The 25,118-nt window shown below is 51.9% G+C and overlaps 2 protein-coding genes across 7 annotated transcripts in view; one reads left to right on the plus strand and one right to left on the minus strand.

Moving 5' to 3' along the window:
• GPR68 (G protein-coupled receptor 68) overlaps positions 1 to 8,066 on the plus strand; it is a 29,365-nt gene extending 21,299 nt beyond the window's left edge. For all 5 annotated transcript variants that reach the window (XM_059182499.1, XM_059182501.1, XM_059182500.1 and 2 more), the window contains one exon: positions 4,685 to 8,066. In XM_059182499.1, coding sequence (XP_059038482.1) covers positions 4,814 to 5,896 — 1,083 coding nt within the window. In that variant the 5' untranslated portion in view covers positions 4,685 to 4,813 and the 3' untranslated portion in view covers positions 5,897 to 8,066. The remainder of the gene's footprint in view (positions 1 to 4,684) is intronic.
• Positions 8,067 to 9,186: 1,120 nt separating this feature from the next.
• The window catches only part of DGLUCY (D-glutamate cyclase), a 77,194-nt gene continuing 61,262 nt past the window's right edge, over positions 9,187 to 25,118 (minus strand). For both annotated transcript variants that reach the window (XM_059182496.1, XM_059182497.1), the window contains 3 exons: positions 22,608 to 22,727; positions 17,657 to 17,808; positions 9,187 to 12,883 (listed from right to left, as the gene is read on the minus strand). In XM_059182496.1, the coding sequence (XP_059038479.1) occupies positions 12,734 to 12,883; positions 17,657 to 17,808; positions 22,608 to 22,727 (422 nt within the window). In that variant the 3' untranslated portion in view covers positions 9,187 to 12,733. The remainder of the gene's footprint in view (positions 12,884 to 17,656; positions 17,809 to 22,607; positions 22,728 to 25,118) is intronic.

Here is a 25,118-nt window from a genome sequence, read left to right on the forward strand (position 1 = left end):
GTAGGTCCCACTGAGCCTGGCCCGTGAGGCAGGAGGATGCCTGTGATGTCTGCCATCCAGCTGGCAGGACAGAAGGATGCTGTCCCCCAGACGGTGTGTGTGGAGTGAAAAGAACAAACCAACATTAAATGTGAGCGAGAAGGATGCTTACGGCAGGCACCGCCATACCCTGCCCTGTCGTCGGGTGGCAGTAATTTGTGCATGTGCTGCTCCTGTCTTGTGGGATTGGAGGCCTCCTGAGGGCGGGAGAAACACAGACGAACTGGACCCTTGGGCAGGCCACTCCATCTCTCTGGGCCTCAGTTGCCTCGTTCCTCAAATGGGGGAAATAACAGGGCCGTTGAGAAGACAGGGGTGGGGACAGGTGTGAAATGCTCTGCAAAAGATTTTGCAAATATGATGGCTAAGTATCCTGACAGATCCAGTCACTGCTTCTCGAGAGACTGAATCAGGCTGTTGATCTCGCATGGGCCATCTCCTGGCTCCGCCCGCAAGGTCCTGCTGGGGCTTCAGTTTCCCCACCAGCCACCTCTGCTCCCCAGGTTGGGAACTTGTGTTGTCTGGGTGCCTATCCTGCCACTTGCCAGGAGCCAAAACCCAGACCTTTCTGAACGCAGAGTGTGCTCTATGGGCTAGCCACACCAGCATCAGCTTAGGCACATGCTGGAAATTCTCAAGCCCCACCTCAGACCCACTGACTTAGAAACCTTGAAGGGGACGCTCAATAATCTGTTTTCAACAAATCTTCCAGGGCATTCGGATGTTACCTAAATTCGAAAGCCGCTGCTCTTCGAACACCCAAATCCTGTTTTGGCTACAAGTGAACGTAGGAGGTACTTGAATCTAAACATAGTAAATGTTTCTTCTACGCCCTGCAGGCTTGAATATTTTTGACTCTGGTCGCCAGAATTCCATTACTGGTGGCCTAGGAGGGAGGAAGGGACAAGCTGGTGCCCCAGAGCCGTCCCGCTCCCAACCCCCCCGTCCCCCCCGCACACGTGTACACTCACTGCTAGTAAACAATAGGCTTCAGCCTAGTGACTCCCAGTGAATTCCTAAAACCTGACAGGATATGTTTTTCGCTCTGGTTTTGTTCGTCCTGAATGAGTGCTCTGGGGAACTGTTTGGGGCCCTGTGCTGCGGTCTACTTCTCATGTGGAAGCCAGCCAGACCGTTCGGCCCCACAGGTGTGGGCTTGGGATTCGGGGATAAGAGGTCTGGCAAGAGGAAGGTGACTGGAGACCTGGTTCGACACACTGAGCTGAGTTTTGGGGGTCACAGGCCTCAGCTGCCCCTTTCCCCTTCCTCTCACCGTCAAAACGTAGAAGCAAAACCAAAACACACAAAAAGCAAAAAACAAGAAGATGCCCTTGGGCGCCATTGGTGGGAATGTGAAATGGTGCAGCCGCTCTGGAAAACAGAATGGCAGTTCCTCAAAAAATTAAAAATAGAACTACCATATGATCTAGTAATTCCACGTCTGGGTATCTACCCAAAAGAACTGAGAGCAAGGACGCAAATAGATAACCGAACATCCATGTTCAGAGCAACCCCAGCCAACAGGGAGGGCAGAGACAACTCAAGTTCACTGACAGATGAATGGAAAAACCAAATACAGTAAATACATACAACAGAATATTATTCAGCCTTAAAAAGGAAGGACATTCTGCAAATGCCACAGCAGGTGTGAATCTTGGGGGCATTCGCTGAGTGAAATAAGCCAGTCACCAAAAGACAAACCTTGAACGATTTCCTTAGACGGGGGGCCCTCGAATCGTCACATTCACAGGAACAGAGAGCAGAACGGCGGGTGCCAGGGACTGGGGGCCAGAGGGGGATGGGGAGTTAGCGTTTCATGGGAACAGAGCTCCAGTTTGGGAAAATGAGAAAGTTCTGAAGACAGACAGTGGTGCTGGGTGCGTGAGAGTGCAAGTGATCACCTGTACGCTTAAAAATGCTCCACGAGGTAAATGGTCTGATATATATATATATATATATATATATCTGATATATATATATATATATATATATCTCACCACCATCAAAAACACCAAGAAGCACTCCCCTCCACCACCATCACTGAGACTCTAGGCTTGTGTCCTGGAGAGGACGGAGAGCTGAGCCGGAGTGGGAATCCTCGTCTTCTAGAGACTGAGGGGTTGGGAGTGAGTCTCGGGTGGGGGCCGGGAGGTGGGACATGCTGCGGGGAGAGCCCCTCAGTCCGGCATCTGGCAACCTTGGTGTCCTCACCTGTGAAACGAGGAGGTGGTCTTCACTTATTCCTTCCAGAAGTGTTCGTGAGTACGTGTGAGGTGCCAGGCTGCGTTCGAGGCGCCCCCTGGCCTCTGGCCTCTTGGGATTCGCAGTCCCGCGGAGGGGAGAGACCAGGAGCCACAGACAAGCAAACCGGCGAGGGCAATCTTGCGTGCCCCTGGGGGCTCTGAGGAGCGGTCAAACAGCAGGCGTGAGGGTGGCAGGGTGGGGGCTGCTTATGTGAGGCGGTCAGCGGAGGTCTTGCATAAAGGGAGCCAGGCCTGAGGTAGAGGTGGAGGTGGGGGGGAGGCAGGAGACAGCACCCCCGAGAGGCCACCGCTTATGCAGCCGAGGCCTGAGCCACGGACAGCAGGCCTTTGTGGCTAGTGCACGGCGTGTGGTGGTGGTGGTGGGCGACGCGGAGCCTTGTAGGTCCTATGAGGAGTTTGGGTTTTAGTGCAGGTGTGATAAGAAGCCATCTCAGTGGCTTTTAAGCAAGGAAGAAGAGGCCTGGTTGTTTTAGAAAAAGAGGGCTGTGGCTTCCATGTGGGTCAGGTGCGGGGACATGGACGGGAGAGCTGCGGTGAGGGAGGGGCGGTGCTGGAGGGAGCCACAGGGAGCCAGGCGAGGAGGGTAGCTGTGGTAGGACCATCTCTTGCCTGTTGAGGAGAGACCTTTATGAAAGCTGCAGGGAACTTTTCCCAGGGACAATGCCCATACTTACATGTTGATAAGATTGAGCATGTTGATCTTACATGTTGATAAGATTGAGCAGAGGTTGTAGGGGAATCCCTCGAGTTTTCCCTCCGTGCACCCCAGGACTGGAACTGCTGGGCTGGGTGTCTCTGAGTCCCTTCCCAGCACGCTGCACCCCCTTGCAGGCTGAGCCCTGGTTCCAGGGGCCCCAGGGCCAGGCAGGGGCCACAACAGAGCTGCAGGGGGAAGGCGGTGGGCAGAGGGGCCGCGGTCAGCAGGTGGTGAGGTGGCCGCCCAGCAGACTCTGAGGGGTCTCCCTTCTGGGTCCTCGAGCTCAGCTTGACTGTGGTGGCAGGACAATGCAAAGGGCAGAGGGGATCTCCTGATACTTCAAAGCAGCTTCGTTCAAACCTCACTCTCTCAGGGCCGTACATGCTCAAGGCAGGGCTGTACATGCTCAAGGCAGGGCTGGAATTGGTTCTTGGGTGGAGCGAAGAAAACCCCGGAGCTATTACAATGATTTGTCACCCTTCAAAGGGCCCCAGTGCACAAACAGATGTACAATATATTGGGGATATTAAAATTTCATGGAAAGGGGGCAGTCGGGGGAAAAAACTGTCTAATGAGGCTTTCTGGGAGGATGATTCTTAAACCAACAAAAAATTGAGAAGTCCTGATTTAGAGGCAGTGAGATTTTTCTGCCAGAAGAGCTCAATCAACAGAGTAGCTCAGGCCTTTCGTTTCGATATATTAATTTATAAAGTGGACTTACAACAGAAGTCTTTGTTATCTCTTCTTCAAATGTATCTGTACACATAGCAATAGCGTTTTCTTCGTTAAATTCTCAACAATATGGGCTTTTCACCAATGTAAGACTTCCCATCTCTTACTCTGCCCCTTTGCCTCTGGCAAAACAATGCTGTGGATTTTGGCATCCATCATCCATCCATCCATCATCCATCATTTTACGTGGCCCTGATACTGACCTGAGGACAGGTGTTTCTACAGCCGGGTTACAGATGAGGACACAGATGCTCAGAGAAGGGAAATCACTCGCCCAGCCTGTAAGCAGCTGACCCCAGCCTGGTGCTCATTTCTGTTGCTTCCTTGTGCTGTTCCCTGCACTGTGTCCTCAATTCCACAGAGAGGAGGTGAAGTAGCACCTCCCCATGAGCACCCGGGGGTCCAGACCATGCCCTGTGGGAAGTGTGGTCTTCATTTCTTGCCAGAGCCCACTAGGATGTGGCAAGGTGGGGCCACTTCCGGGCTCTCTGGAGAGGCTCCCAGAAGTGGCTGTGGCCTCAGGGCTGACTGACCTGGTACCTTCCTGGGAGCAAGTAGGAAAATGTGACTGATGCCTAGTGCTGTCACGGGGGAGAGCAGCTGGAGCCCTCACTGTTGTGTGTGGGTTGGAATCGATCTTCACCTTGGGCATCCCTTGGAGAGTGGGGCTCAGGGTGAATGTGTGCTCATAAGAGCTCCTCCCCTTGCTCGCTGCCCTGAGTGACCAGGAAAATAAATAAGGAACAGGAAGCCAGGGAAGGGGAGACAGGGAGGCATAAACCACCATTTAGTGTCTTGGCATGTGACCAAGAGAGTCAACTAGATAGTCAAGGTTGAGGTTGGTCCATCTTCTCCATTAAGGAAGGCCCTTAGAACAGTACCTGACACACAGTAGGCTCTACCTTAATGTCAGCTGCTGTTATCCGAAGGCTTTCCCACCTTTACCTTTCAGGGGTTTACCCACCATCGAGGAGGCCCAGCTTTCCATATAGCTCGAGCCGTATCGGACTAGCAAGATGGCCACGGAGAGACCTGCCTGTTCCCTGCGCCCGTGAGGGGTGAGGTGCTCTGGGGCCCAGCGATGGGGAACGCTACCGCGGAGAACACCTCGCTGTGCAGCATTGACCACACCATCCACCAGACCCTGGCCCCGGTGGTCTACGTGGCGGTGCTGGTGGTGGGCTTCCCGGCCAACTGCCTGTCCCTCTACTTCGGCTACCTGCAGATCAAGGCCCGCAACGAGCTGGGCGTGTACCTGTGCAACCTGACGGTGGCCGACCTCTTCTACATCTGCTCGCTGCCCTTCTGGCTGCAGTACGTGCTACAGCACGACAACTGGTCGCACGGGGACCTGTCCTGCAAGGTGTGCGGTATCCTGCTGTACGAGAACATCTACATCAGCGTGGGCTTCCTCTGCTGCATCTCCATCGACCGCTACCTGGCCGTGGCCCACCCCTTCCGCTTCCACCAGTTCCGCACGCTCAAGGCGGCCGTGGCCGTCAGCGTGCTCATCTGGGTCAAGGAGCTGCTGACCAGCGTCTACTTTTTCCTGCACAAGGAGGTGGTGGAGGACGGGGACAGGCACCGCGTCTGCTTTGAGCACTATCCCCTGGAGCCGCGGCAGCGGGGCATCAACCACTACCGCTTCCTGGTGGGCTTCCTCTTCCCGCTCTGCCTGCTGCTGGCCTCCTACCGGGGCATCCTGCGGGCCGTGCGCCGGAGCCACGGCACCCAGAAGAGCCGCAAGGACCAGATCCAGCGGCTGGTGCTCAGCACCGTGGTCATCTTCCTGGCCTGCTTCCTGCCCTACCACGCGCTGCTGCTCGTGCGCAGCCTCTGGGAGGCCAGCTGCCAGTTCGCCAGGGCCATCTTCAACGCCTACCACTTCTCCCTGCTGCTCACCAGCTTCAACTGCGTGGCCGACCCCGTGCTCTACTGCTTTGTCAGCGAGTCCACGCACAGGGACCTGGGCCGCCTCCGCGGGGCCTGCCTGGCTTTCCTCGCCTGCGCTGGGGGTGGTCGCGCCCGGGAGGCCTACCCGCTGGGCGCCGCAGATGCCTCCGGGAAAAGCGACGAGCCCGAGCTGCTGACCAGGCTCCACTCAACCTTCCAGACCCCGAACTCACCCGGAGCCGGGGAGTCCCCTGCAGGCGGCTTGGCCTAGTTCCGGCGGGGTGGGGGGAGAGTCTCACCGTCTGCAGGGGGGCTGGTGAGGGCTGAGCTTGCTGGCGACCGCTGGCCACTGCCCTTGGCCAAGGACAGGTGCCTCTTTCTGCTGGAGTGAGAGACTCTCTGGCCCGGGGAGCCCGCTCCAGCTTGCTGAACCCAGTGGGGATGAGCCCTGGGAGTTGATGGGTGCCATCTGCTGCTGGCTGGGCTCCTGGGGAGGACAAGAGGGCGAACTGTCACTTCCATGAGGTTCTTGAAGAGAAGCTGATGGGAAGGGATGGGTGCAGAGTGTGAGAGCATGGAGGATGGGGCTGGAGCGTGAGGGCGGGTTCCTGGGTGCACATGTGTGAGGGCCTTCCAGTGCCATCGCCACAGATGACACCTGTCCAGAGGCCCTGGTGCTTCCTGGAGCCACGACATGTGAAGCTGTGTTGTCATCCCTGACAATTGGGCCTCCCCCCTTTGTGGGAAGAGGACCGGCTGGGAGGTCGGACGGGGAGAAGGGAGGCAGGGAGGTGTTTGGGCGCTGGAAGTGTGTGGTGGGGGACAGCGAGGGGAATGACAGCAGAGGAGAGGCCCCAGCTCCAGGCTCATCTCCCGTTCAGAGGGAGCGCTGAGCGGACTTCCCAAGCCCCGGGACTGATAGGAGACAAAGCCCAGGGCTCCCCAGAGCTCCCTGGGGCCATGTCTGTGGTCCTTTCAAACGGCCGGTACCAAAAGCTCTGTGTCAGGACAGAGTTCCCAGCACGCAGAGTCCTGCTCATTAGTTTTCTGTTTCCATCTGCCCAGAAGCACCAGACGCAGAAGCTGGGGATATGTGTGTGTGTGTGTGTGTGTGTGTGTCTGTGTGTGTGTGTGTCTGTCTGTGTGCACACACGTGCATGTGTTCATGGTTCAAATGCCGATCTCCATGACAGCTGTGTGCCAAGACACTGAGGCTGGGGTTATGTGACTGCTGGTGGTGTTGCCTCCCCCTGCCCCCCAGTTCCCACTTTGTCCCCCACCACACACCCTGTGGAGTGTGCAGCAGTCTCGTGATGATATCCTCTCACCGTCCTCAACTAAAACAAAGTAAAATAGAGACACATTCTCTAGCATCTCTCAGCCCAAAGGCCTATGGTTAAGCTCCATGATGGTTTAAATAGCCCCTGGGAAAAGGAGAGGAGGGGGCCCCGGGCTCCTCCTGCCACCCTCGTTCCCCAGCACGGCTCCTCTGCCAGGTGGCCCACCTCACTCCCTGGAAGGTGACAGCAGGTCCCAGGGGCCGCGTATAGCCCAGGGTACTGATTGCTCTCTCTCGTTCTGTCCCCAAAGGCTCGGTACAAGTCTCATCTCTCCTACACCTTTGTGCCCAGCCACGTTGAGCCTCCACCCTGGTGCACATGGCAAGGACCAGAAGAACTTCTCGCTGCTCCAAGGATCTGGCCACCTTTGCACAAATGCTAGCCCTTCAGGTTTCCTGCCTGTGGGCTGGGGCCAGCTCTGACTTCCCTCAGAGTTCTGGGATTCAAGCTAAGCTCCCCACATCCATGGGGTTGGGTGGACTGGGTGGACTCAAGCCTAGAACGGGACCATGGATGGGGAGATTCAAGCTGGCATCCACAGAACATTTCTGGAATCTGCTGAAAGGAAGGCCAAGGAGAATATCTCCAATCTCTCTTCCCCTTTCCTCCCATCCTTCTCTAAAAAGTACATTTTTCCTGATTCTCTTACCCTCCAATCAGGGCTACCCAGAGGCAGAGGCCCCGTGCTGGACGTGACATTGGCTTTGACTAGGTAGCCCTACTGTAGCTCCTTAGGGAGGGCCTCCCATAACCCGGGGAGCTTCTCTTCCCTTCCTGAAGGAAGAAATGACCAGATGTGAAGGTGGCAGAAGTGACCATCCTGCCAAGAAAAGTCTACCTAGTCTCACCCCAGAATCTTACTGGGTCAGTGGCACTGGTTGAGGCCTCCATGCCCCCTCATCCCAAATTTCCTCCTATTTTGACCTTAAACATGGGCATTCCCACTGGATGGACTGGGGTGAGCTGACGGTGGTTCCTTTTACTATCAAGAGTTGTATTTTTGTATTGTCCTCTCTTTTATGCCAAGTATGTGCGTGTTGGACTGTGCACTGGATTTATGTAGCAAACTTGAGTCTGCAAATAAAGCAAAGTAACCAGCCACAGCTGGAGTGTGCTGCAGTCCTTAGGGGGGAAAAGGGTGTTTTGATACCAGGGGGAACCTAGACGGCTCTTGAAATATCCAGCAGAGTCAGGAAGTTCCAGGGATCGGATTTCTTAGAGAAAACTCAGAGAAATTAGGGTATTTGCCCTTGGTTATCCAGCAGTGACCCACAAAGATGGAACCTTCAAGTGAAGTTAGGTCTACTCTCCCTCTTCTTGAGAGTCACAAAGTGTCTTCAACTCTTTAGCACATTGTTGTAAATCCACTCTGGGACTTAATTTGGCCCCCTCCCCTTTGAGGACAGAGTCTGATCCTGTGATTTGGAGACTATCACTCTGTCCTTGGACACATGACCCCTTCTGCCCTCTAGGTGGCTTTTCCCCACAGTGAGGACAGGCTTGATCAGACAGACCACCCTCTTCATTAATGAAAGACAGCCAAAGTAGAAAGACCTGTTGAGTCATCTCTAGGGGGTGTCCTCACCACTTAAGCTTTGTTTGGCGAGGCTCACATTTGTTGACCAGCCCTTTTAGGTTTTAGCTTTTTCTCAACAGTGACAGGCTACATGTTTATTGCTCAAGATCAGCTGCATCATATTAAAACATAAATTTGGTTTTGGTTACTTAATCCTTTCCTGGGTCAGATTCCTGGAGTCCTGGAGGATTCTGCAAGAATTGATTCTTCTTCCAAACAGATTAAGTGAGGACATCATTGGGGATTAAGACTCCTTTCTCTCCTGAGAGAATGGATGGAGGAAAAGGCTCATCTGGTTTGGACAGAAGGTGACAGAGTGATTATAGATTCCTTTCTCATTCACCAGTGTTGCTTAGCAAGATGAAGGCTCATCTTCCTGTTTATACACACTGGTCTGTGGGTTGGCCAGACAAGAGTGGGAGAAATCTTCAGCACGGAATACATCCCCATCTGCTGCTTTCCTCTGACGGGTATAACCAAGAGAGCCAGAAGGTGGTCTGCTTGGTTCAGTGCTTTTCTCAAAAACTTGCTTCTTGAAGCTGGTGATCCTATAGCCTCAATGCCTGGAACTCACCTAGCAAAACAATGGCCTTTGATGGCAATCACCCTCAGGTCACAATGGTACCCAATGATAAGGAGAAATGGTAGGATTTCAATTCCGTTTGCTTTAATTCAACAACTATCGGGACACTGCTAGATTAGACATTAGATAGCAGTGCTGGAATGTACCATAGAGGTCATGATATCCAATTTCCTCTCCACTGAATTTTCCCAGACATATCCCCTCCCCCCAAATGATGGTCCAGTTTCTGAACAAATACCACTAATGATACCAATTTGCTACTAACCAAGATAAGTCATTCCAAGGTTGGGGAGAAAATCTTAACTCCGAAGGAGCCAAGGTAGATCACTTTCCCCACTGGCCTTAGAGCACATGAACTGTGCCTCTGGGGCACATGGTCCTTCAGGTACTAGCATCTAAAGACAGTTTTCTTACCCCACTTCTCAGTATTAAACTCTCTACATTTGAATTAGACAAAGCTGCATTATACTATAGTAACAAATATAGCCCCCCAAATCACAGTGCCTTAAAACAAGAAAAGTTGGTCTCCTGTTCACGCAAAGTCCAATGAGAGGCTGCCAATTCTGGCAAGTCTTTATCCAAGTGATGAGTGTGATTCAGGATCCTTTTGTCAAGAGGTTACAACATCTTGGTGTCTTCTTCCATCCACACAGGGTAGGGAAGCAACAAAATCTCTCTGGGCATTTGTGGCCAAGTCTGGAAGTGGTTGATATCTACTACTCACAGTCCATTGGCCAGAATCCAGTCACATGGCCCAACCCAAGTACAAGGAAGGCTGGGAAAGGTAGTTTTCCTATGTATGCAGGAAGAGGAAGCAGAAGCGGTGAGCATCCAGCCCAGTCTCAGACAGACAGCTCTTTAAGCCACCTCCCTCCACTCAACAGGTTTTAAGCTCTCACCTTCGTATACCTCACCTGAACAAAACTCACACCTTCAAATGTGATGCTTGGATCTGAAGTGAAATTAAGCCTGTCTGATGTGCACTGAGGAGAAAGGGACCATTTACCTCCCTGTGCTTCTGTTGACACATTAATTTTTCTGGCAAACAGATCATCATGACTGACATATGTTGAGTTTATGGGAACTGCTGTTAAGCCACATCTTCTCCATCCTGCCTGGAGCAAGGATCTTCTGAGACAGACTTCATTGAGGGGCAGAGGAACCTACATGGAACGGGTAGGAAGTAGCACAATGTAGAGGGCTGGACTGAGGGGGCGCTGGCCATCAGCAGGGTCTGGGCAAAGAGGGGCAGGAAATGAATTCAGAGGAACGTCTTGCCCAGATGAGCAATGGGACAACATTGGACCAGAGGACAGCAGGGGGCTAAGGAACCCTGACCCCATTAGCTGGCTTGCTTGCCTTTGAGTCTCACCTCCTGCCGGGTCTACAGGGTATGTGCTCCTTCATATGCCCAACATCTCCAGCCTGCCCTTGAACACACAAAGAGCACCCTAGACCCTGCTTGCCAGGAGACCCCTAAATTCCTGGAAATGACCAGAGATGTTCACCTGCCCCACAAATCCAATCTACTGGATGTTCTAACCCATCTCTTCCCCTGAGCTGCCCCACCACTTCCTGTGGGTCACTCTTGTCCTGCTGTAACTTGCTTCCCCAAGGTCAGAGCCATGCTCATCATGCTACCCCAGACATAGACACAGGCTCTTTATCAAAACATGGCCAAGATGAGACATATTTGAGCAAAACTTTACTAAAGGCCTGACCAGGAATCTCTACTGTGGGACAGAAACATATGAAAACAGAATCCTGGAGCTCAGAACTCTGGTGGTCCCTGGGCTGGGCCCAGCTAAGGGGTATACTCCTGGCTCTCTCTTGCACCTGAGCCCCATTGTCCCTGCAGGGGGGCCTCTCGGTGCCTCACTCCAGAGCAAGGACCCCCCCACTCTCAGCCTTCTCTGGGCTCCACCTGGGTCTCAGCCTCTTTCCCAAACAAGTTCATCATCTCCCCATAAACTTCTGGCCACAGTGCAGTTAATCTATTACACGGTCCTGCCTTAAACCGCTCCACGTCAGAACAGAACTCTCTTATTACTATTGTAAAACCAAAGGCCCATTAGTGTCTTTCTCCAAAATATGAATCAGAAGAGTGATGGCAGCTTTACTGAAGTGGGGTTTTTCTCTCTCCTAGCCATCGAGACTTCAAAAATGCCAGGGGATGCTCTCAGAGGCCTGCCTGACATGGAGCTCTGCCATCACAAATCAGGACCAAAACTGTCCCTGGAGGACCCCCGGCCCATGAAGCCTGGGTCTGGGAGGGACTCGGCGAGCTGTAAGAAACTGTAGGTGGAGGAAGCATGAGCTCATTAAATGAGCACATCTGCCCTGAGCTCACACCAGCAGAAGCACAGACGTGTAGGTGGGGACACTTGGCCAAAAGGACAAGGGGAGGTCTAGATGGTCCCCAACCCACCTGCTTCCAGCCATGGGCTCTTGGCCATGCCCTGATGTAGGGCACGCTGGAAGTGAATCCCAGATTGCTTACTGTAAACCCAGGCTTTAACTTCTACAGCTGGGTAGACAATTTGGGGTAGCATGTGTTCCGCGCTTTACAGCTAAGGCCCCTTAAAAAACTGCAGTAGACACGTTTAAGGAAATAAAATGAAGCGGCCCCAGTAAGCATCTGGGACTATGGCCAGGAAGCCAGACTCCGCCATCTGGATGAGTCAGCCATCACTCAGCCGTGAGCCAGCACGAGGTACTGTCCCCGATCAATACGGGACTGCAGTGGGATGTGGTCAGTGACTCTACTTCTAATTTTCTTGGGAAATATGCAGTGCAAGATGGTGAATGAGATGTAGGCGAGCTGACTACAGTTGTCCGGAAGGATCCCATGAGGCACCTGAGCCCAACATCATCCCAATGCAGCCCCCAGCTCAGGAGGGTGCCTGCCCTCCTCTGTGGGAAGGCCAAAGCCTCTGGCTCCTGGCTGGGGCTGAGCATATGGGGAAGGAGTAGGAGAAGAGTCAGGCTCTGCGGGGAGGGTGGGTGGGGGATGCCAGGACCTGTGGGGGTAAAGAGAGGCGGGGGGCATACAGGAGGTGATGTCGAGAATCGAGAAACGTCAGGTTTGAAGGACCACATAAACAAAACATTGTTTGAATAAGAAAGCATTTCAAAGGTATAAATATTTTGGTACTGGTGATAAAGTCCCAGAGCTTTGTAAATAGGCACTACGTATTTGTAAATTATTTGTAAATTTCTTAATTTGCCTGTGGTATTATTCACGGTCCTGGTCATGCCTACTCTTGTGTCTGCCTGGCAAGGAATATTTTTGCTGGTGTCCCTATACGTGACTGATCAGAAGACTCTCAGAGCAGACCATGTGGGTGCCCAGGGGGAGGAGGGTTGAAATCAATGCCTCCATGCACTCAGGAAGAAAAGAAAAAAACCGGAAACCCCAAAGAACGGTTCTCCTTGGGTCCGTATCATCCGCACCACCCTGTCCCAGGCAGTGGTCATGTAGGATCCTGGGCAGGGCTCACCCAGAGCCAGGGTTCATGTGCAAGGCTGTCGTGGAAAGAAGCTGGGAACCTTGGGTAACACATTTTCATGTCCAGGCATGACCATCTGGTACGTGGGCCACAGGCACAGTCACATACACACTGTGGTGACATCCACCAGCTTCTGGATCATCTGGGCGTGGGTGCCGTGGAAGGGCAGCCCGTCCACCTCCATGCCCACGACCCCCGATACTCCACTCCGGACCTTGTGCCGCACCAGGATGCCCAACATCTTCTCTTCCTGGAAAAAAATGAGGGCAGAGACAGAAGTGGTGGAGCGAGGGGGATACATTTACAAGGGAAGGGAGAGCTTTTGACTTGGTGTGGTCTCTTTTTGAAAACTAAAATTTCACTTAACCATACGGATGCCACTGAGAGACTCATCGTGAAGATTAGGTGTCCTACCTAACACCCCAACTGCCCCAAGCCCCTCCTCAGAAGCAGCCACTTGGAGGAATCTGGGGTGTTCTTCTGGGAGTTACAGTCATGTAACTAAATGTGGTTATTATGGAAAATTGCATTTAGCGTTTGTTAAAAACACGGAAGATTCACTTCTGTGGGTACAGTGTGGGCTACTTCCTGCAAACCAGCCCCTGCTTGGCTCTGATCATCTGCTGGTGTGGGCCACGTCCCATCTCCCTCAGCATTCTCCAGTGCGGATGGGGGAGCAGCTGGAGAGAGCGGGGCCCTGCAGGAAATGCAGCCTGATCCTGGGCCCGGCAGGCAGGGTTTGGGATCAGACAGGTCTGACTTGGGTCTTCCCTGGCCTCTCCGTGCCTCAGTGTCCTCATCTGTATAATGGGGATGTTAATGATAATAATAGTAATAATGTCTCCTGAGTGGGTTGTTGTAAGGATTAAATGAGCTAATGCAAGTAAAGCACCTAGTGTGGTTCTTGGCACACAGTAGGTGCTCATGAAATCAGGTAAATTATTATTGGCATGGTTGGGTTCCCTGGCCTTTAACCCAGAGCTTTTTTTCCTTTGCCGTACTTGCTGAATTTTTTTTTTTTTTTAAAGTGATTCAATTCTCCTCCTCACTTCCTCCGAAAGTAAGGTCCCAAACAACTACTTGCCTACTTGCCCTCCATGCGTCTCCCTCTGGTTAGAAGGTTCTGGTCACCCTGAGAAAGGTGGGTCTAAAGTGAAGACACAAGGAGGATGGTACCCGAGGGGCAGAAGTCCAGCCCATCCTCTCCCTCCTCCTCCCCCAGCAGAGGAGGGGGACGGGTGGAGGGGACCAAGACTCTCCAGCAGAGAGTCTCTGAGAAGGGCTCTTCTCAGGCACTTGCTCAGTGATCCCACCCCCATCAAAGTCAAAGCTGTCTTGCCTGCTACCTGCCACGCCTTGAACCGGGGGATACAGAGGTGAATGGGACACGGTCCCTGCTCTGGGGGGTGCACAGTCCAGATGACTGATCAGGCAGGAATGGTCCGTGGAGATCACGGCACAGGGCAGGGGCATCCAACCCCCATTATCAGACTGGTTCAGGAAAGGCTTTCTGGGGGGGCGGGCATCTAGGACCACAGGTGATAAAAGAGCAGGAATGAGCCAAGCCAGGGGTGCTTGAGGAGCACTCACTGCAAACTTGTCCAAACAATGGAGAATGAGCTGGCAAAGGTCGCCTGGGAATGGCTCTCCTCTCTGCTGGCCTGAGAGCCTGCATTTCCATTCTGCCCTGGGAGGGACACCCAAGGGCATTTCCTGGCATCTCTTTGTCCTCCAGCCCCTTCCCAGAGGCTGCCTGGCCCAGAATGCCATTTCCTGCCCTTTGTTTGGGTTTTATTCTTCCATTTCTCTCCCCATTGGGTCATATCCTCTCTTTATGGGGGAGTGCTTCTAGGATCTGGGAGTGGGGGGGTGCATTTCCTCCCACACACTGCCTGCTGGCACCATTCCCATCCTTCTGGGCCCCAGGGAGGGTCCTTGGGGGCGTCAGGGTGCATGTGAGCCATCATCAGCTTAGGAACGGGCTGGCACTCAGCCTCTAGGAAGAGCCACAGGAACAGCTGGACCAGCAGGGACAGCCGGCAAATTTCCAGGCATCACTGAACCACCTCAGAAAGTTAGAACTGTTCTGTGCCATGACATTGGCAATGACTGCGTGGATGTATACATACGGAAAAATCCACCTGCTGTCTACTTATGGTTGAAGCACTTCTCTATTCCATGTAACTCAGTGTTTCAAAGCTAGCAAGAGAAATGGAGTGGGTTGGGAGTGCTGGAAGAGAACAGGAGCCCAGGATGAAGCCACATTCCTATCTTCTCCATTATCTGCGTTATCCATCCGTCCATCCGTCCATCCATCCGTAGTCCCTCCTGTAAGTTGTCATCAGTCATCTTGTAGCTCCTGATAAGGTCTGAGACATGCCCTCAGATAAACCTCCCGGGCACAGCGAAAGGCCAGAGCGGGCAGGGTGTGCCATAGATGGTGGTGGCCACCTTCCCTGGGCTCCTCCGCATGGTGCCCACACCCGACACGGTCACGATCAGATCAGACCCCTGATACAGAAGGCCCTGCCGACAAGCGACTCACACTGCCAAGATGAAGGACATTCCTCACGCCCTAGCCAATCCAGCTGCACCGCCTGCTCAGGCCCCAGCTCTGTCCAGCACTCCTTGATGACTCAGGGATGCGCAGGGAGCGACCTACAGAGCTCCGCTGTGATGATTCCAGTTCTTTCTCCTTTACACGGCATTGCTTCATGCCCCTGGCACCTTTGTTTTGTGGGTCTTGCTGCCTGGAAGGCCCTTCCCACCCTCTCCTACCTGGTTACTTAGAGCCTACTCACTCTCCAAGACCCAGCTCAGTGCCACCTCCTCCAGGCAGCCTTTCTTGAGCTCTCTGAATGAGCTAAGGGCCTGTGCTCTGTCCCCACAGCCCTGCACACTTCTATCCTTCTACCCTCCATCCACCCGCAGTGGATCCCGAGTTCCCTACTCTGGGGCTGGGTCTAACCCTCCATTTTCTCCCAGAGCAAAGCTGGCCTGGCCCAGAGGAGGGGCTCAACACACATGTGTTTGTACTTTTGTTTTGAAAATCTTCCCTTTTATTTTCCTCCTAAGGGTGATACATTATTAATGTATTTATGAAGAACGGTGTAGAAACCCAAAGGGAGTATTTTCCATCCCTGGAGGGCAAGTGTTTGGGTTGTATGAATTTTCCTGGCTGGGTTCATTCTTTTGTGTCTGTGTGAATCAGGAATCACGGGTGAGGCAGGCCCCTGAGGCTTTTTTTCCAGTTCAGATCCAGGAAATGCAAAGAAAGTACCCAAGGCCCTCTGGGCACCACTGGGGCAGGCCATTTCCCTTGAAAATATCCTTCAGCAGCTCTATCCCCCCCCACCCCCACCATGTGGCACCGTGGCATTACCAGGAACCGGGAAACTTCTGAGCCTTGGAATGAGCCCAGAGAATGGAGTCAGAGAGACCCAGACTCAGGTCCCAGCTCCCCATCTCGGCTGTGTGTGGGGGGCAAGCCACCTCCCCTGTGGGAATCCCAGCTCCCTCATCTGTAAAGTGGGCACAATATCAATCCAGAGAGGTTTTAGGGAGAAATGGGCAGGCAGGTGGCAGAAAGAGAGAAACAGAGGGAGACACCAGGTTCTGGAAGCTCATGTTTCTCAGCAGTGAGGGGCTCTGGGCCTCAGCCACGGGCCGCCTGGGCACTCATCACAATTGCTCTCCCCACCTGAGCTGTTATGTCCAGGCTCAACGCTCGGGAACCCTCCTACCCTTAGACTGCATTCCCGTCTCCCCAGACCAACCGTCGAATCCAGGGTGTCCCAGTGTGGTCACCCAGAATGTGTCAGATAGGCTGCTTGTCTGGCCTACTTCAGGCCAACTGAGTCAGGAAGCCTGGGGTGGGTTTTGCACTCTGGGGTTTAAGATGACCCTGAGCTCATTCAGATGCCTTTGAGGTTAGGGAACTGCTTGTCCTAACAGGGCACTGCATCTGTCCGTCCGTCCATCCATCCATCCATCCATACGTTCATTTGTTCATTTATTCATTCATTCTCTAGAATTTACCAAGCACCCTGTTTCCCTCTGCTGGTTGCTGGGAAAGCAGACACAAGAAACTCAGTTCCTGGTCTTGCCTTTAGCAGTCTAGACCTCTGGGGGACCAGACTGGGAAAGCGACCTAGCACAAGAACCCTTCCCTCAACCCTGACTGGGCCCCTGTCAGGGCCTTCCTCCTCACAGGGCTGGGAAGCTCTGCAGAAGGCAAGCTCTTCCTTTCTGTGAACCATAGTCCGCTCTTGCGACCTCTGCCCCTTGGCCAGCTTTTGTCTCTCTCAAGTGGCCGAGGGCACAGTCTGTCTCCCTCCCCAGGACACCATTCAGGTGTGAGGCCTCAGGCCCCCCCAGTCTTGCCCCTTCCAGGCCACACACCCCAGCTCCCTCCACTGATTCAGGCTCTGCAGCCTTGTCAGCCTGCTGCCTGCTGTCAGGTGAAGGGGAAGCTCAGGCAGAAGCTACAGCTCTCAGGGGAAGTCACCTCAGGCCTGGAATTTCGACATAAACTCAGGGCTTTGGTGCCAATTTCCCAAGATCCAAATTACTCTGGAAAATTCCCGCAGAAGGTGCTCCAGGCTCTGGGAGGAGCAGGGCATGAAGAGGTGGGTCTGAGCCTGGAATCAGAGTCAGCAGATGCGGCCACAGGAACTGAGGCCCAAGGAGGGAATGGAGGAGTCATGGAGTTCTTCTGTTTTTTAAAAATAATCAGCCTAAAATAATCCACATGTCAAAGAGCCACATTGTGGGGTGGCAAATTCTGCTTCCCTATAGAGGAAATTCTGCTTCTAGCTGTGGTGGTGCTGTGGTGCTTCCAGCAGTGGTGCTGGCCATCAGTTTATAAGCCAGAACCCTCGACTTGTAACCTGGAACCCTCTGTTCATAGCCTGGAACTCTTGGTTTATAGCCTGGGACCCTCAGCTTATAGCCTGGAACCCTCAGCTTATAGCCGGGAACAGGCCTGCTCATCACGCCAGGATGTGGCCATCTGGTATGTTACCTTGGCAACAGATGGAAGGGCTTGAGTCCAATTCTGCTCCCCAGGTGATCTGGAGGGCCCAACTGCCTTCCTGATGTAATGTCGGTGGACCTCACATGAGTTTAGGATGTACAGCGCACAGGCCAAGGCATAGCCTCCCCAGTTAGAAACACCTAGAACAAAAAAAGATTCTATCATAGAAGTGGAAAGGTAATGGGGTCCGTCACCCTGCCACTCAGCAGCTAGAACTCACCTCAGAGAATGGCCCCAAGGTCAGGGCCATGCGTGGCACCAGAGAACTTGTGAGAAACGGATCCGTGGGTCCCAGTGCAGACCTACGTCAGAGGAACTCCGCAGGAAAGACAGGGAGCACACAGAGTAGTAATCAGTTCTCCAGGGGATGCTGATTCAAGTTAAAGATCGAGAGGCATTGCTCCAAACCACCTGGGTTACCTACAATTACCCACCGACCAGCCGAGAAGCTTCAGGCTCTCCCCCTAGGAAGCTGCTGCAGATCTTCTGACATTAAGAAACTCTCCTGCATGGCGGACCTGTGTCCATGATGCTGTGCAGAAGCCGGTCCTCTGAGCGGCTGGCTGACTGTACTCGAAGAGGGTTCCTAGGTTAGCTTCTACCTGCCTTCCTTTTCTGTGAGCCAACCCCAAGGCAGCTCACAGCCCCCAGCGCGAGGACGACCTCCCCGGCTCTTCTCTGACACCTGCCAGAGTTCTCCCTTCAACTGAAGAAGGATTGATGAAGGACCTGCTAGACTCTGGGCGTCAGAGCTAAGAAAGAAAGAGGAGCTCCGGACCCTGTCATTTCATACAGGGCTTGTAGGCTGGGCAGGATTTATCAGAGGAAGGGTGGAGAGTGGGGGCCCTGGAGGTAGGAAAAAGTCCCAATATGCAGTGAGTACAAAAGAGTGTGGAACATAAATAGAAGACATACATCAGAACGAGGCAGGGAAGGGGCTGCTGAGGGGAGGGGCAGCAGGAGAGGGAAACAATCTCAAGCAGGCTTCACGCTTAGTGTGGAGCCCGACATGGGGCCTGATCTCATGACCCTGAGATCATGACCTGAGCCGAAATCAAGAGTCAGATGTTTAACCCACTGAGCCACCCAGGCGGCCCTCAATTATTTCCAGCTAGTTAGATGATGTTGTCGATTTCAACGATGCCCTTACTCATTTTCTGCCTGCTGGATCTGTCCCTTTCTGACAGAAGGCTAATAAAGTCTCTGTAGATTTTAGAGTAGAATCATCCATTTCTCTTGGTGTCTTTATTAGCTTTTGCCTCACATATTTGACACTCTGTGTTAGGAGCATACGTATGAAGAATTTTATGTCTTGGGGCGCCTGGGTGGCTCAGCGGGTCTGGTGTCCAACTCTTGGTTTCCACTCGGGTGGTGATCTCAGGGTCATGGGATTGAACCCTGAGGAGTCTGCTTGGGATTCTCTCCTTCCCCTTCTGCCCCTCCCCTGGCTCACACTCACACACACACTCTCTCTAATAATAAATGAATAAATAAAAACTTAAAAAAAATTGTTGTGTCTTTGGGGCACCTGAATGGCTCCATCAGAAAAGCCTGTGACTCTTGACCTTGGGGTTGTGAGCTCAAATCCCAACACTGGGTGTAAAGATTACTTAAATAAAACTTGAGGGCGCCTGGGTGGCTCAGTGGGTTAGGCCGCTGCCTTCGGCTCAGGTCATGATCTCAGGGTCCTGGGATCGAGTCCCGCATCGGGCTCTCTGCTCGGCAGGGAGCCTGCTTCCTTCTCTCTCTCTCTCTGTCTGACTCTCAGTGTACTTGTAATTTCTCTCTGTCAAATAAATAAATAAAATCTTTAAAAAAAAAAAAAAAACTTGAAAAAAAGAATTGTTATGTCCAAAACCAAAACAAACAAACAAAAAAATTGTTATATTTTCTTGGAGTATGACCCCTTTACATCATGGACTGCTCCACTTTGATCCTGATAACTTTCCCTGCTTGAAGTCTGCTCTGTCTGAGATTAATATAGCGACTAATGCTTTGTTTTGATTATTGTTCACCCGGTAGATTTTCCTCCCTCCATCCACTTTTAATCTATGTGTGTTTTTATATTTAAAGTGGGATTCTTACAACTATAGTTGAGTCTTATTTTCTGATCTGCTCTGACAATCTCTGCCTTTTAACTGGGGGTAGTTAGACCACTGACATGTAAGGTGATCAGTGATACGGCTGGATTAATATCTTCCACATTGGTTACTATTTTTTGTTTGTTGTTTTAGCTCTTTTTTTTTTTTAACCCCTGTTTTTGTCTTCCACCCCTTTTCTTCCTGTTGTGGTTTTAAGTGAAGATGTTATAGGATTCTATTTTCTCTCCTTTCTTAGCATATCCATAATACCTCTTTTTTTAAAAAATTATTTTTAATGATTGCCCTAGAGTTTGCAATATACCTTTATAACAAATCCAAGCTCACTTTCAAACAACCATTTCACAGTTAGGGCAAACACTCCTCATTCTTCCTTCTCATTGCTTGAATGATTGCTGTCAATCACTTCACTTACACACAGGAACGTAATTGAATGACTCATTCCTATTATTGTTTTGAATAAGATGTTATCTGCTAGACCAATTTCAGAACAAGAAAAAATAAAGTTATTTTGCCTTCACTTATGCATCCTCCAATGCTCTTCTTGGTGTAGATCTGAGTTTCTGACCTATGCAGTTTTCCTTCTCCCTGAAAATTTCTTTTAACGTTTCTTGCAAGGCAGATCTACTAGAAATGATGCCCTGTTTGAGAAATTCTTTCTTTCTCTTTCACTTTTGAAGGATAATTTCACAGGGCACGGAATTCTAGGTCAGTGGGTTTTTTTCTGCCAACACTTGCAATATGTCATGCTACTCTATGGCCTGTGTGGTTTCTGAGGAGAAGCTGGATGTAATTCCTACCTGAGCTCCTCATTTACCCTGCTGGTGATCTCTGAGCTTCCTGGATCTATGGTTTAGTGTCTGACATTAATCTGGGGGGGGGGGGGGAATCTCAGTCATTATTGTCTTATTTATCTATTTATAGATTTTATTTATTTATTTATTTGACAGACAGAGATCACAAGCAGGCAGAGAGGCAGGCAGAGAGAAAGGGGGAAGCAGGCTCCCCGCTGAGCAGAGAGCCCAATGCGGGGCTCGATCCCAGGACCCTGGGATCATGACCTGAGCCGAAGGCAGTGGCTCAACCGACTGAGCCACCCAGGCACCCCTATTTATTTATTTTTTTTTAAAAGATTTTATTTATTTACTTGACAGGGAGAGAAATCACAAGTAGACAGAGAGGCAGGCAGAGAGGAGGGGGAAGCAGGCTCCCTGCTGAGCAGAGAGCCTGATGCGGGGCTCGATCCCAGGACCCTGAGATCATGACCTGAGCTGAAGGCAGAGGCTCAAAATATTGCTTCTCTTCCTTTCTGTTTTTCTTCTCCTTCTGATATTCCTATTACATGGATGTTTGTCATTGTTCCACAATGCTTGGATATTCTATTCTGTCTCATCCAGTCTTTTTCTCTTGGCTTTCCAGTTTTAGAAGTTCCTATTGTCGTATGTTCAAGGTCACAGGTGATTTTTCTCAGCTGTGTCCAGCCTGCTAGTGGGCCCAGCCAGAGCATTCATCATTTCTGTTGCAGTGTTTTTGATTTCTGGCATTTCTTTTTCATTTTTTCTCAGAATTTCCATGTCTCTGCTTATATGACCATCTGTTGTTTCATGTTGACTACTTTTGGGTGTTTCCTTTCCCCCCAGGTAGGTTGGGATCTGATAAAACCCGAGCCCGCTAGGCTCAGGTAAAACAGTTTCTCCTGAGGGTGGGCCTGGTTATGAATGGAGTGCTCTGGGGGCGCCTGGGTGGCTCAGTGGGTTGAATGTCTGCCTTTGGCTCAACTCATGATCTCAGGGTCCTGCGATCAAGCCCTGTATGGGGCTCCCTGCTCAGTGGAGAGTCTGCTTCTCCCTCGTCCTTCTCCCCTGTTCTGCACACCTGCTCACTCGCTCTCTCTCTCTCTCTCTTTCAAATAAAAAAATAAAATCTTTAAAAAAAAAATGGAGATCTCTGATATATTTCAAAATGGCTTCTTCCCTCTACCTCCAAAAGCACAAGGGGATTTTTCTCTGATATCCATGGTGTGGACCAGGTCGAACTAATGGGGCAAAAGTCACAAAAGTGGGGACCCCTTGTGACCAGGGCCCCGTGGAGTTTTGAACTCTTAGAACTGTCCACACTGAATCTCCAGCCATCCATCAGTTGCAGGTTTTCCTACCCTGGTACTAATTCCCTCAGAGATTTCTACTCCTCTCCAGGCTCTGTTTTGAGGATGAAATGGGAGAGCCTTTCTTGGGTATCTGTCAAAAGTCCTGAAACTTGTGGTGCAGTCAAGGGAGGAGAGATGGGTTCCTTTAGGACCTTTAGGACCTGATGGGCAAGGTCGGTCCTGATGGGAAAGGGAAGGACAGGGCAGCCTGGGGCAGAGGTAAGTCTGAAGAGAGGTGGGAAGAATTTTGCCCCCTCCGAACATTTACCAGATTGTTCACCTCCCTTCCACCATGCAGGAGGCACAGAGGAAAGCATGGTTGACTCCTCTTCAGAGAGGTCTTCCCTGACCACCGATCTAAAGTGGCCTGCCGGCCCTGTCTTTCATCTCCCTGTAGCATCTCGTACTACTTAGCACGAGCTGGTGTATTTCTTTCTTAGGGCTCCTTGTCCATCTGCCCCCACTAGAGCAAGAGCCTTGTGGAGCATGACCCTTGCCACACTAACTCCAGGACCAGTGTTTGTTGGATGACTGAATGAGAGGCCTAAGGCTGAGAACCAGGTCCTCATCTTGACCTGGCACCCTGGAGACTCCACTCTCGGGGGAGGGGAGCTTCTGGCTGGACAGGCTCCAGGCCTCCAGGTCCCTCCTCCTGGGGAGCCAGGCCTGACTGGCCCACCATCTGAGCACTCACCAGTGATGATGGCAAAGTCAGCCTCCACGTCACAGGCGATCACATCCCCATTTCGTATGTGTCTCTTCACAGCCTCCTTGACTTTGCCCATCCCAAGCTCATTGCCCCCATCACCGATCCCTAAAGGGAAGAAGAACCAAGTCAGTCCATGTATAGGATCCGACAGAATTGGGGAGGATGGTTTGGGAGCAGGGGAGCCCCTTCGCATGTGTTGTGTTGCCTCAGGAAGGGGAAAAGGATGGGCTCGGGGTCTATTTTCAGACAACCAGGAGATGTACTTCTCCTTCAGGTCTTCTAGAGGCTTCTTCAGGTAAAAGTGAGTTGAAGTTTGGAATTCACCAGCGTGTGGCTGATGAAGTTCTAGAACCTAGGTGAGGTTTGGTGTTAGGTGGCTGTCCCGTGCCCAAGAGAGACAACTTTCTATAAGAACAGGAATAAAGAGAGGCCATCAAGTTTCTGGGTCTTATTGCCATTCTGGCCAGGGTACTAGCTTACAGCCAAAAGGCAGACGCTCTCCTCCCCGTGGAGTAGCCACGGGCTAGAGGATTACAGCCTGAGCAATTGACATGCAAGTGTTCCAATAAGACCATACTCCTTGAAAAAGCCCCTGAAATCAGAGTAAATGGAGAGAAAGTACTCACCAATTTTGCACCGAAGCTCAGAGTCCAAATGTAAAGACTCACAGCCCCACGTTGGGCGCCATATGATGAAGTTCTAGAACCTAGGTGAGGTTTGGTGGGCTGAGGTCCGGAGCCGATGACCAAGAAAGAATTCTTGAGACATCTTTGGTGCAAAATGGTGGTTTATTAAAGCACGGGGACAGGACCCGTGGGCAGGAAGAGCTGCTGCTCCGGGTTGTGAGGGATGGCAGGTTATGTACCCTGCTGTTGGGGGAAGGTGAGGGGAAGGGAGGTGTCAGTGGAGTTTTCATATGCTAAAGAGGGCCTACAAGGTGCCAGGATGTTCCAGGCCTGCTGGAGGCCTTGCCCTTGCTGCTGGATCAATGTTGTCTTTAGACCAGCCATTAACATTAAGATCTTTGGGAGACTTTTTGGTGGGGTCTCACAATCCTGCTATCAATCGTCTTTGTTAGTGAGATTTAGGACATTTGTAAGCCAAGGGAGACTCCTGTCTAGCAGGATTGTGAGCTCTGCAAGTTAACTATTTGCTTATTGTTCATGGCAGTCAGGGCTGCCTGAGGGATGCTACACTTCTGGAGGGGAAAGGGTGAAGGGGGGGTGCAAGGCGCCAGCTCTCGCTTTGTCCTCAGCCAGCCTCCTGCTCCCTCATCACGGCCATGTCCCCTACTGAGTCTCACTCCCTAGTCACAGATAGGGACCCCTATGCTGGTGCTACCAGGTCCATGGGAGAAGCAGGTGTAGCTTTCCTCAACTTTTGAGTGGCTCCTGTTCAGGGATGGGCTACAAGGTCATGAGCCCCATCTGTGCGGTGGCGAACAGGTAGAGATGGTTAAGCTCAATTCTGCCATTTGTTTTAAAGGTTTCTGGTGAAAGAGGATGAAATACAGGTGTGTCAGTTCATCTTCGTCTATGCTAGAGGGGTGCCCGGTGCCCTGGGAAGTAGCTGAATCAGGACTATGTACCACAGGGGGAGTTGGTTGGCTGGTGAAAGAAACCCCATCTAAAGGCGGAAGAGGCATCCAAGGGTTTGTTAATTCGTGTAATAAATGCTAGAACAAACATGCTACAATAAATCAGTGTTCGAAATTATTTAACTCTTTGGTGAATGGTGTTGAAGATAGGGGATTGGCTAAAAATAAAAACCAGGGTGCCCACCTCACAGGCACACGGTGAAAATAATGTAACCAACCCTGCAACCTGCTGCCGTCTCGGGTGGTGCTAGAGGACCGCCATTGGTCCTGTGTCCTGCTGTTTCTGGAGGATTCTGTGGGTCAGAGGTCAGCAGGGAGACAGTTGTCGCTGCCTCAAGGTAACAGCTCCCCCAGGCACTGGACTGAGGCATGGTTGCATGGCTGTTTCTGTGTGGATTTCTACAGAGGCCTAGAACGCGTGCAAAAAATCCAGCTGAGGCCACATTCATCGTGAGGTGGTGGACGGGGATGAGAGCTCCCCACCTCGAGCACCTGAGACCTGGACACAGCCGAAAGAATCAGACGGTCTCAATGGCCTGGTGCCTCAGGTCCACACCCTGAGGACTTCTCTCTTCATCAGACTAAGACAGACTGACACACATCCTTTTCTAGGCCCACGGCAGCGACCGAATGAAGGGAAACCATGACAAAGCTAGCATTGGTGTTTGTCTACGTCTGTCTCTGGTCTTTCGTACTTCATGAATTTTGTCTTGTTTGCTCCCCAGGTCAGTCCTGCCCGGGCCTTGTTTTCTTCACCTGAGGGCACTCCCGGGGTCTCTGAGAGGGGCGGGAGCTGGGTGCGAAGCGGCAGGTCAGTATTATGTCCGTGACAAGCCAGCAGCCTGTGGAAGCTGAGGAATGGGGTGTCGATGGAACAGAGGAGAGGAAAGACAGGGATG

The sequence above is a fragment of the Mustela lutreola genome, chromosome 7, assembly GCF_030435805.1.
Source record: "Mustela lutreola isolate mMusLut2 chromosome 7, mMusLut2.pri, whole genome shotgun sequence".
Lineage (NCBI taxonomy): Eukaryota > Metazoa > Chordata > Mammalia > Carnivora > Mustelidae > Mustela > Mustela lutreola.